Below are 12,354 nucleotides of genomic sequence, written 5' to 3'. Positions count from 1 at the left end.
AGAGCATTCTGCCCCTGGGAACTGCTGCTGCTGCAGAGTATTCCTGGCCATGGACACAGAGCAGTCTTAATATTTTATGGACTACTGCAGGTTGTATTTCAGGGTATGAGACACCCCCCCAGCAATGCCAGTCAGGAATTTGTTGCCTTTTCCCCCTCATTTTACAGTCAGAGGTGTTTGAACCTTTCATGTAAATATGTTCCTTTTAAATCAGAGAGAGAATGTTTTAAAAATAAGTCTCAGACACAGGTTGCAGTTTGCTAAATGGCATGGGACATGTGAGCTCTGGTTCAGCTTCCTTCAGGGTGAGGAGACTGAGGGGGCTTGGATTGTCTGTCAGGGGGAAGATTTGGTTATTCTGGGATTTCTGGAGTAGATTCATTGATCTAAATCTCTGATCTACATCTTGACCTTGTTTTGCAGCAGCTTCTGTGATCTTTGGATGATTCTTGTCACATGTTTGATGTTCCACAGGCTGTGGGCACTACTCTGCAGTCTAGGGGAGTCAGAGGGGCTTGGAGGGAGAGGGACCCAGAGGCAGGGAGGAACAGGACCCATGTCACTGGAAAATGAACTCCACAAATGAACCCTGCACTAATTAGAAAACCCTTGGAATGGGGAAGAGGGATAGTAACATTTTTCCTTCTTTTGCCTAAGGAGAAAAACAATGAAAAGGACCCAACCACAGTTTTAACTCAATCACACCTTTGTATCCAGAGTTTGTTCCCTCTTAGAATGAAAGTATGAAAAAAGGTGAAAAAACTACAGAGGCCTAGACAGTAAATATTGAGTTTCTGTTGGTTCTGTTCTCACCCAGGGCACCAACAGCTTTCAGCAGCATCATAACCCTGGCCGGGGTTATGGTTTCTCCATGAATTGTTTCATCTCAGTTCTGTAAGAAACAACATCTCTGCTCTAAATTCAGTGTGAGGAGTTCAGTGAGGAGCTGGAAAAAGGATGCAGGATATGGATATCAGTAGGCTGGAAAAACTGAGGTGAAATTTGAGGTTGGCACGTTGTGAGAAAACTGGAATGTGTCCTCATGGCAGCAGCACTTGGGGTGCTGGGGTGGGACAGTCCCTGAGGGGCAGCACCAAGAAGGAATTTTTTCCAAGAAGGAATATTCCAACAAGGAATTGCATTTCCTCAGCAATAACCCACCCTGGGGAGGGGAAAGCACCATCAGTGCAGCAAACCAGGCTGCTCCAGCCTGCCCTGACAGTGCCATGGATGGGACAATCCTGAACAGATCAATCTGCTTCTGCAGAGTGGTGCCAATAATGAAAAAGTTTGTCTTTAAAAGATAAAAGAGCTGTGTTCTTTTATTGCAGAGCAGTGAGGCAGAGGCTTGTCCAAAGGGACAAGTGTGGGAGGCAGGGTAAGAGCTGAATCTCTGGATGCCAGTCAGGGCTTTTCACTGGCATTTACAGCTGGTATTTGTACCTCTGTTCTAAAAATAGAAAAGTTTATTTGTCTTAGAAATAGCAGGAAGAAGAAAAGATTCAAGAAGAACCTCACCTTCTTTTCCTAGTTTATAGTAACTGATATTAACATTCCAAAACCTGAATATGCTGATTTGGGGGCTGTATCTCAGCTTCTCTCACCAGTCCCATTAGGAAACCTGATCAACACAATCAGAGTTTGAATTCTTGAATTTGCCTTTGCTGTATCTTCTTTCTGATGAGCACCCATGTCTAAGACTGTGGCTGTCTTGGGAATATTAGCAGGGGAGATAAATTGGGCTGTTTGACATCATCTTGTGGATAAATATTTTCTTTTAGGATTCTCAAAGGGCCTAAGTAAAGACCAGGGGAGGCTGTGACAGATGCTGTCATGTGAGGAGAACTCTCCTTGTGCCAATGGTCCCAGGGAATATCTTGTGTCGATGTACAGGATCTTTTACACTCTGATTTTATATCCTCACTGTTGGGGGGTTTAAATATTCACCTAATTTTTAAGTTTCTACAACCAGCTGGAGGTGAATTTGTTCATGTGATTTCTTTTGCTTTATCAAACCTTATAATGAAAAAAGTTAACCAATATTTGGCACCTTATTCTTTTCAGTTTGGGTTTGTTTGTATTTTTTCCTCTACTTTGAAATGTCTTTTGATTCAGTCTTTGAAATATTTTGGCAGGACACTTTCAATACTAAAAAGTTTGAGCTATACCCAAACAATTAGCTTGGTGAGGCCACAGTTCCTTCTCTGTCCAGGAATATTGGGAAGCATAAAATGAATTTTGGTTCCATATCAATCATATCAATCTTCCTTTATTCCTCCTCTTCCAGCAAAGTCTTTTTGAGTCACAGTGAGTGGTTGGTTCACACACCACACAGCCAATGCCTTGTGCTGCTGCTCAGCCCATATCAGCCCATCAACATCAAAAATAAACCTAAAGATGAGACGCTGGAGGTGATCTACTCACAGCACTTTGATTCACTGCCCCAATAATATGATTTGGTATAATATAATACTTTCTATTAATACTTTGAGAAGAGGATGAGCAGCACTGAAGTAAAAGTGGAATTCTTGTTAGAGCATGTATCCTTTTCCAAAAACCTTTTTGTTTGTAAGCCAAGGCCAGATCCCTGACAAGGCCTGGTTGGTTTCATCCAGAAGAACAAAAATTGGCCAGCTGTAGAAATGAAGAGATCACAGAAACAGATGTACATTTAATTTAAAGACAATCCTTTACAGTTGTTCAACCAAGCCCTTCCTAATTTTTGGTAAAAATGCTCTCCTCAGAATTTTCATCCATTAAACTCAAAGGTGCTGGGGCAGAGGAGCCTTGCTGTGAGGAATGGTGAGAAGAATGAGAAGAACTCACTGGTGGTAGGTTAAAAATGGGCACAAATATGTATTTAAATGTCCTTTTGCAGTGATACAATGCTTGTTAAAGCATTGGGTATGTCAGGAGGTTAAATATAGCACCTGGGATGTCAGGACATTGATCCCTCATGCCCTGATGGCAGCTCTTGGATAACAGGACTGACTGAACTCAACATTTAAATGTTCTAAGTACAAGAAAATAGTTTTTGCTTTAAGTCTTTGTGATTGAAATGCAAAACATCATCTTTTTCTGCCTGAGCAGTTTTGCAGTGTTCTGTCTTTGGTTCAGAACTGCTGAGCACGTGCTCATTTCTGTGCCATGGATAAATCTGGCCTGGTGTGTTAACCTGGGGCAGAGCTGCCAGGCTCCAGCCAGGGCACAGTTAATGCTTGTGGAACATCTGACCCCCAGAAAGTCAAGTTCATCTTCTCACAACAAAGTCAAAATCTGGACTTTTTGATCTTGGAGGTCTTTTCCAGCCCTTAATGATTCTACAGTTTTGTGAATACTCCATCAGAAATCAGACATAAATTTTCACAACAAAGCAATTGAAAAGAAAAAAAAGAATATTAACCATTAGTATTTCCTTTGCCTCACACATATTTGGAATGGGGAAGTTTGGAAACCCCATCCCTGGAGGTGTCCAAGGAATTCCTGGTCGTGGCACTCAGTGCTCTGGGCTGGGGACATTGGGCACAGCTGGGACTCAAAGGGCTGGGAGGACTTTTCCAGTTTCAAGGATCCTGGCATTCTCCTTGCAATGGCAAAAGTTTTATCAGAGCCATTCCTTGAGATTTGGAGCTGAAGGAGCAAAGCAGCAAAATGCAGGAATTGAAATATTTTCTCAAGTGACACAAGAGCACCCTCCTCCCCTCTTCATGCTCCGATGCCAGAACAAAAATCTTCAATCAAAAATGTTCAGCCTGGCTTTTCATTTCACCAATTATCCTTCTGGTTCTTAGCCCCCTTCTGTGATTCCCATGGGTTATTTCTTGTTTTTCTCCTGCTCTGAGCTGTGCTGCTGAAGATCTGCCATGTTTCACACTACAGACAGTGTGTAGTTTCTGCATTTCAGTGGCAGAAAAAGTGGTGCTGAGTGGAATTTTAGCCTGGTTTAGTGTCTTTCTAAACAAGATATCAAACAGCTGTTTAAAATGGTCTGAAGGTGATGTTCCAGAAACACAGGGCTTGCAGAGTATCACTGAGGGAGAAATTCTTTGCAGGAACTTCCAGGATTGAGCTGGAATGACTGATAATGAATTACATGTTCAACAAGGAAATCTGGCCCTTCACTCCATCAAGGTTTGTCTTTGATAATGAAGATACCACGTTTTGCATCCAATCTCCTGAGAAGCAGCACTCAGGAGGGAGGACAAGGAGGCTGTGAGTTATTTCTGGAATGCACACACAGAGGATCAGGATCAGAGAGCAGCAGGTTTCACTGAGCCTGCTCTCCAGAGGCTCCACCAACACGCTGTGGTAATTCCTGCACAATTTCAAAAGATGTTAAGAAAGTTAAATAAACAGAAATCAGATTAAAAGGGGAAGGACTGCCTAGTAAAGCAAAATGCAGAGTAATTAAAAATGGCTTGGCCAAAGGAGACAGGGAGGGGTCTGCAGCTCTGGGCAGAGACTAAAATAGTTGGCAGTAGTGAACGAGATATGATATTTCATCTGGATATAAATATGAACTTCTGGAAAGAGTTAAGGAAAAAGATGTCTCTCAAGGGCTCCTGACAATCATTTCTTGAATAATGTGATCTAGCACATGGAAAGGGATCATTGTTGGTATTGAATGCACCACCTTGAAGAACCAAAGTCAACTCTCTTTGTGTCAGTCGAGTGATGCCCTAAGAAGTCATGTCTGTTATCATTCCTGACCTTCCAAAATACCAGGCTTGCTCCCCTGTCACTTAATCTGTTTATCAGCTCTTCTTGGACATCCCTCACCAGGTTTGTTGGTCACTTTTCACATGTTCCTGGGGCTGCGTGTTCAGCTACAAAGCTTTTCATAGGTGATAATAATATTGACATGTGATTTGCATCAAGGTGAAAAAAACACTTCAGGTGTGCTTATGGGGTGAAATTAAATACATGCTTGTACTAAAATTTAGTTTGCAGTGTGGACTCCTCAAGTTCAGAGATTCTCTAATTTGGATGGTGTTTATTCAGGCACATTATAGGAACAAAATTGCCTAGATCAACTGAAATTCAATGTTGTTATCCATGATAATTTTCTATTGGAGCGCTCCCAGCTTTGCCTGGAGCTCCATCTCACCAAGCCTGGTGTTTTGGGTTTCCTGAGGAGCCAGAGGTGCCCAGCTCCCTCTCCCTGATGCTGCTGAGAACAGGTGGCTCCTGGGGGTCACTGGGTATATTTAGGGCTGAAACTCGAGCAGGCTGGAGCCAGATTGGCTGCGTGGGCACACACGTGTCACCAGGAGCCACCAAACCCCTCGCTCTCGCCCAGTGCTGCTCAGGAGGGAGGACTGGAGAGCCTTTGCTCCAAAGGATATTTACTGCATGTCGCTGGTAAGGACACTTTAAATGCATTTCACTCCTTTTCTTTAGAAGAGGGTCTTGAGCTGTTTCCCCATTGCGTAGTTTTTTGGGAATTCTCGTTGTGCTTTGCCCGTGGAAGTCAGATTTTCTGTTTGAGTAGGTCTGTGCAGATTGGAGGAGGAGGAGAAGACCTGGAATGGGGTTTGGAAGGGTGGCTGAAGGTTGTGACAGTGACAGCTTGAAGGGATTGTGTTTATATGCAAACCCCACTTCTTGATTTATCCATACACCTCACTCTACTGCTTCATGTGACTTGCCACTCCTTATTTGAGTTATTCCTAATTTATTTTAACAGTTTACAACGCGGTTTTCCCAATTAATTTTTTTGGCCGTTTTTCTCAGCCCATTGGGACTAAAAAGGGCCAGTATTCCATGTTCCTATATTTAACCTGCATGACTTGACTTCCCTTGCCTCAGAAGGAATTGCAGTTTAGCCAGCTCAACACCAGCACCCCGTCAGTTGGCAGGATTAGCTTACACGGCAAATATCCCTGGACTCAGGAGCAGCTGTTCCAAAGCCTCATCCCCTCCCAACATTAGAAACAGGGCAGCAGAGCCTGGAGGGAAATTGTAGCTTTGCCTCGCAGCAAAATCAGTGTGTTCATGAATTAGTTCAAAGGTTCTGACGCTAATCGTGCTTTTTACTTCAGCCAACTCTATGGATTTTCATCTTTTGCAGGTCTGAAGAAAGAGAGAGGAAAAAACCCACAAGAGCTTAAAAAAAATCCCAGAGCATCTCTGTAGGCTGATGCTGGGAAGACAGAAATTGCCTCATTAACCTAAGGTCACTGAAAAAAATATTTACAATATTTTTCTACGTTATGCTCTTACTTATGAATGAATATAGTAGAATATAAACGGCCCATTCAAATAAGAGCTTGAATGATATAATGAAATAGCATAGAATAGTCACAAAGAAAAAATGCTTAAAATAATTCTTTGTAATGAAAATATGATATCATGTTTCAAGAGATCTCTTTTATTTTCTCTTTTGTTTTATCTCTTTTATTTTCATTGGACCCAGTGTTGATGTTATAACTGAAATGAGGTATTTGTCCAAAATTGTAATTTATATCAGTATGGCTGAAACTTAATCCAATGTTTTTCTATAACAGTCCAAGTAATGCCAGATCCCAGTTTTATTTAGGGTGTGACCAGTTACTAACCATGACCCCAAGTGCTTTATGAGCTTGACTTGTACCTTCTGATGGTACTTTCAGTCGTGGGTTAACCCTGTTTATTCACATTTTCACCTGCTGCATGACCAGTGAGTGGGGGAGACACAGAAGCAAACCCTCAGAATGGAGGAAGAAGAATATGAAGAAGTTGTGGAGGTAAGCAGGAAATGTGAGAGTAGAAATGTTTGTTTCCTGCCTTGTGACTGCTGACATTAATCACCTTGCTGAGGTGCTCAGGAGCAGAGGTTGCTGTTTGCTGCCTGAAGATTAGGGATGATTAGATATCTATTAAATGTCTCATCAGTAAAACAACAACAACAACAACAGTTGCTCTCTGTGGAGCAAAGTCTCCTGGTTCCTGTCATAGTTTCAGAGTTTAAATAAGGACTGGAACCATCCCACACTCCCAGTGCAAGGTTTTCTGATTACTCCTGTGTAATTATAGATGCACTGGGCCAGCTCTTTTCCCTCCTGGCTTGCCCTCTGTCACCCAATCCATGCTGCATTTGGAAGCCCCTTTCTAGCCCTGCCTCTGCAGAAATGCAGCAGCTTTGTGCCACCAGGAGACCATGAACCAATGTGGCCTGAGCCAGGTTTAAGTGACAGGACAAGGGCCAGGACTTTAAACTGACAGAGGGGAGATTGAAATTAGGTATCAATAAAAAATCCTTCCCTGTGAAGGTGGGGAGGCTGTGGAACATGGTTGCCCAGAGAAGCTGTGGCTGCTCCTGGATCCCTGGAAGTGTCCAAGGCCAGGTTGGGATAGTGGGAGGGGGAGGAATAGAGAATCTTTAAAGTGCCTTCAAACCCAGAGCATTCCATGATTCCATGATTCTTTGCCCATAGAGGTGCACCATGGATTAATTTGCCAGCAGCTCATTTAAACTCAGAGTTAGATGCTGAATTATTTAGTCTCAGGTAACTGAATAAAAAATTTCCCAGGGCAACCTACAGCTGGAGCCACCAACAATGACTTTGTTATTGAAACAGTACATGAAATTAACAGTGTGGTCTCACTTGTTGCATTGTCACTACTCTGAAATTAACTTCTGTGTTATGACATACACAAAGTCTTGTAAAAAGCCAGTGTTTGGGGAAAAGAGTGAGAGTATAAATGTGAACATTCTACAACTCACTGCCACCACATTATTGATGTGGTGGGCACTGCCAGCTTTAAATATTTCAAATAGTGAATGAAGGAAAGCCAAATGATTTGCCAGTCAGAGAAATTAAATGCATTTTGCACAATAGGTGTCACCACTCATAAAGTCGATTTTAAACACATCTTACTACCTGGCTACAATGACACCAAGCCTTCATTAAATTACTTATTCCCACGTTACTTGTAATTGCCTTTATGTTTCCTGTGCATTGTGTGCTCTCTGTAATGGGTATTTATTTGCTCTCATTGTTTATTTATTCCAGCCAGAGTTATGGTATTTTGGGCTTTTTGTTCACACAGCTCCATTTCATCCTTTGTTTTTCATTTTCAATGACCACCTTGCTGTAACCACATCCCTTGGGCTGAGCAGGCACTGCTTTAGTAGCTTCCCTTGGGATATTCGTGGTGAAATGCTGAATAAAATAGGAACAACAGCACCTGGTACAATTTTAAGCCATCCCAAATTTTCCTAATTCCTGTATCAATCCAGGATTTAAAAAAAAAGTTCTATCAGAAATTCATCTTCTGAAAGAGAAGTACATGATTGTTGAATATTGAGCGGCTGGGGCATTGTCAAGGATTTTAAGATGCTATTTCTTAATTTTCTCTGGAATTATGAGCCATTACTTATGTTCTAGCTGTCCTGGGATGTGCAAAAATCCACAGTGAGTGATACAAACATTTGCTGCCGAGTTGCTTGAGGTTTTTTGGAAGGTTTTGTATAAAATTTGTGGAAGATTTTGCAAGGGGGTTTGTGGAAGGTTTTGCAGAAAGCTGATGGAATGTTTTGCAGAGGATTTTGTAGAAAGTTTGTGGGAGGTTTTGCAGAGAGTTTTACAGAAAATTTGTGGATGGTTTTGTAGAAAGTTTGAGGAAGATTTTGTAGAGTTTAAGGAGGATTTTGTAGAAAGTTTGAGGATGGCTTTGTAGAAAATTTGTGGACGGTTTTGCAGAAAGTTTGAGGAAGGTTTTGTAGAAAGTTTGTGGAAGGTTTTGTAGAAAGTTTGTGAAGGGTTTTGTAGAAAGTTTGAAGAAAGTTTTGCGGGAGGTTTGAAGAAAGTTTTGCGGGAGGTTTGAGGAAGATGTTGTCGAAGGTGGGTCCGTGGAAATCACCTCAGAACAGCCCAATATGTCGGGAAATCCAGCCGAACTAACTTTAAGGAAGAACTCTCAGAAAGGGACTTAAATTTTAACGAGATTTTTTTTCGGTTCAAAGTGTTTTCCATTCTCACAGCTGTGGCAAGCGACCCCAAGCTCGGAGGAGATTTTCCAACATAAACCCCGCATTTTCCCCGCATTTTCCCATTTACTCTTTGTGCCAGCGGAGCCCATCCCGCACACACCGAGTGCTGTACCTGCAGCGATGTGTTTTAAAGGTTTTTTTTTCCTGCAGCGATGTATTTAAAGGTTTTTTTCCCGTCGTTTCCCCGCGGGAGGCCGAGGCCGCGGCGCTGCCCTCACGCCATTGCCGCGGGACGGCGCCACCGCGCGGCCACGGGCGAAAGTGACGGGCGGGGAATCAATTTGAAATCAATCCGACAAAATGAAATAAATCCGACAAAAACAACACAACCCGAGGCTGTTTCCCATTGCCCTGTGGGTTATTCTCTGGGAGCAAAGCCTGATTTTTCAGGGAGTTGTGCAGGTTCCCCTTGAGCCTCCTTTTCTCCAGGCTCCCTTTCCCAGCTCCCTCAGCCGCTCCTGAGGCTCCAGATCCTTTCCCAAGTTTTTTGTCCCACTGGACGTGGTGCTCACAAAGAATCCAGAACTGGTGGAAAATGCGAAGATCAAGGGCTGCAGTGACCGTGGGACAGCTGGAGCTGAAGATAAGGGGAGCAGCGAGCAAAATAAATGGAATTATCGCAGGTTTTGGAAGAGCAGAATCGGGGCTGCTCGGGGAAAATCCTGTGGGAAACAGCAAAGACACCCAGGGTGATCCTCCAGCATGATTTACCCCGAGCACACAAAGTGCAAAAATCAAACAGCAGAAGGATGGAGTGGAGGAATAGAGTTCCCGACTGATGAAAATTACACAAAAAACCCCCAAAACAAACAAAAAAAACCACCAAAAACCAAAACCCTGAAGGTGGAAGCAGGAGCAGACAAACTGTAAGAAATTTAAAGATTTAACTCCATTCCTATATCCATGGGCAGCTGGATTTGGTGTCCAAGAAAGGCAAGAAGGAAGATCCAGGCTGGCCAACTTCACTTTGATTTTTGGGAAAGCTGTGGAGCAAATCCTTTGAGAAGCTGTTTTTAAGCACATGAAAGACATGAAGGTCGTGTGGAGAAGTGAACACTGAGTTATCAAGAGCAATCTATGGCTGATGAACCTCATTAATTTTATAATGAGTTCCCAGCTGCTGTGGACGAGGGGAGATCAGTAAAGGACAAATCCCATTGTGGTTTTATCCCCAAATTTATGAGATGTGGGGGGACAATGAGCAGTGAAATGAGTGAAAAATCATCAGGCTCAGAGTTGTGATCAGCAACAAGGTTTAACCAGCAGCCAGAAATTATTGGTGTCCTTGTGGGAACAAGCCTGAGCATCAAGACATGAGCATCACCAAATAAAAAAACAGGAAAATCCTGGGATTTAAATGATGATTCTTTTAATGTGGTCACCAGTGTCTTCCCTGTTGTGGGTAAAATTAGATAACAATCATCCATTGATTATTTGGACCATTATTAGTTGGGGAATGTATGGAATAAAAACCCGATCCTTAATGCAAAATTTGAACAGATATTCAGAGTTACTCAATGACTCCATAAATGCCCGTGAACTAAAATTCTGTTTCTCCAGAAATGTGTTTTAAAACAGCTTCACAGAAGCTACAATTTGCTGATCTGGCCTAACAATGATGTTTATTCTCTTTTTTTTTTTTTTTTTTCAAAGTACTACATTGAGGAGACAGTTATTGAGGAGGGTGAGCCACACGAGGTAAAGGTCCTTGCCCTGCTGCATGTAGCACAGAAATGCATGTAATTCACATGAAATACTAAATTAGCAGCCTTTTGTATTCTGAGGTTTAATTTTTCATGTTAAACACACAAATATCAGTGAACAATTGCTGCTTAATAATTTATTTTTGCTTGAAGTCCCTGCTGTGTGATAATCTGCGATCAGTTTACATGTATCAGTTCTGTTGCCTTCACTTCGTGTAATTTCACAGAAAAAAAATTTACAGTTTTGCAGATTTTTCATCATGTCACTGGTATATTTGGGTCACCAAGGAGTGATTACCATAACTTGAAATTCTACTTCTAAAAGAGCTATAACCCAACTCTCTGCTGTGTTATCATGAAATGTTTTTTATGGCATGGCTTTGTGCATAAACAGAAGTTATTAATTGTGTAATTCTTGGTGCATTTTCAGCTCTGTCTCATTGATGCAAATAACTCTGAGAACTCTAACCTTCATGAATTCCTTTCTAAAGGCAATTTTTAAATAAAGCTAATTGATACAAAATAAAACCTGACACTTATTTAGGTGGTTGTAGAACACGTTTTTTAATTGTGAGAATTATTTTTAGATGCTTTTCAGTAGAATCTTAGTACCAAAATGACTGCTTGCAGCATGACTGTGTTGATAAATTGTATAAAACATTTTAATTGATTGGAAATGAATGCATGTAGAGCAGAGGCAGCTGGAGCCCCACTCTCCCAGACCCTCTGGAGGATAATTCCATGAGTTTGATGCAGGAACCAGCCAGAGAGTTCATTGCTTGTGGGGTTTTTTTTAGGGTGGGTGATATACAGTGGTAATCCCAGGAGGAAAAGTGTCCCTGATTTTCTGTCTCCATGTGGATCTGGATGAGAGCAGAGCATCCTTTCACCATCTCAGGGGGGTGAAAAACACATCCTAACAAGTTTTTATATCTATAAATCAAGGGATTATTGAATTTTTTTGATCCCCAGGTGGTCAGAGACCATCAGCACAGACTACTCAGGTCTTGAGACCACCAGTACCAACTACAGAACTGAGCACACCCAGTCAGAGGGGTGAAACCACTTATTCTAACAAACTTTTACAGCTATACAACAAGTGATTATTGAATTTTTTGATCCCAAGGTGGTCAAAGACCATCTAGACTACTCAGGTCCTGACACCACCCCAACCACCACCACCTACAGAACTGAGCACACCCAGCTCAGAGGGGTAAAAACCCTTATCCTAATGAACTTTTACAGCTATTAAACAAGTGATTATTGAATTTTTTTGATCCCCAGGTGGTCAGAGACCATCAGCACAGACTACTCAGATCCTCACACCACCAGCACCACCTACAGCACACCCAGTCAGGGGGGTGAAACCACTTATCCTAACAAACTTTTACAGCTTTTCAACAAGTGATTATTGAATTTTTTTTGTTCCTCAGGTGGTGACTGAGATCACTGAGACCATCAGCACAGATTACTCAGTCCCTGAGACCATCACAACCACCACCACCTACACAGATGAGCACACCCAGCCCCCTGGGGAGGATGCAGCTCCTCCTGTCAGAAAAAAGACAATCCGGACAAAAGTGGACCCATCCAAATTTTTGACACCTTACCTGGAACACAGCAATAAAATGAAGGATTTATTCAGTGAGGTAAGTTGTCCCATGTCTCTTATTTCTC

General features: G+C 42.2%; 1 protein-coding gene across 13 annotated transcripts in view; it reads left to right on the top strand.

Moving 5' to 3' along the window:
* The first annotated feature begins 5,255 nt into the window (after positions 1-5,255).
* The window catches only part of NEB (nebulin), a 101,974-nt gene continuing 94,875 nt past the window's right edge, over positions 5,256-12,354 (top strand). For all 13 annotated transcript variants that reach the window (XM_079310843.1, XM_079310852.1, XM_079310850.1 and 10 more), the window contains exons 1-5: positions 5,256-5,361; positions 6,071-6,175; positions 6,660-6,725; positions 10,628-10,672; positions 12,111-12,326. In XM_079310843.1, the coding sequence (XP_079166969.1) occupies positions 6,693-6,725; positions 10,628-10,672; positions 12,111-12,326 (294 nt within the window). In that variant the 5' untranslated portion in view covers positions 5,256-5,361; positions 6,071-6,175; positions 6,660-6,692. The remainder of the gene's footprint in view (positions 5,362-6,070; positions 6,176-6,659; positions 6,726-10,627; positions 10,673-12,110; positions 12,327-12,354) is intronic.

This window comes from Erithacus rubecula, assembly GCF_903797595.1.
Source record: "Erithacus rubecula genome assembly, chromosome: 8".
In the NCBI taxonomy this organism is placed as follows: Eukaryota; Metazoa; Chordata; class Aves; order Passeriformes; family Muscicapidae; genus Erithacus; species Erithacus rubecula.
Note: the sequence above shows the minus strand (reverse complement) of the source record. Positions and strands in the feature narration are given on the sequence as shown.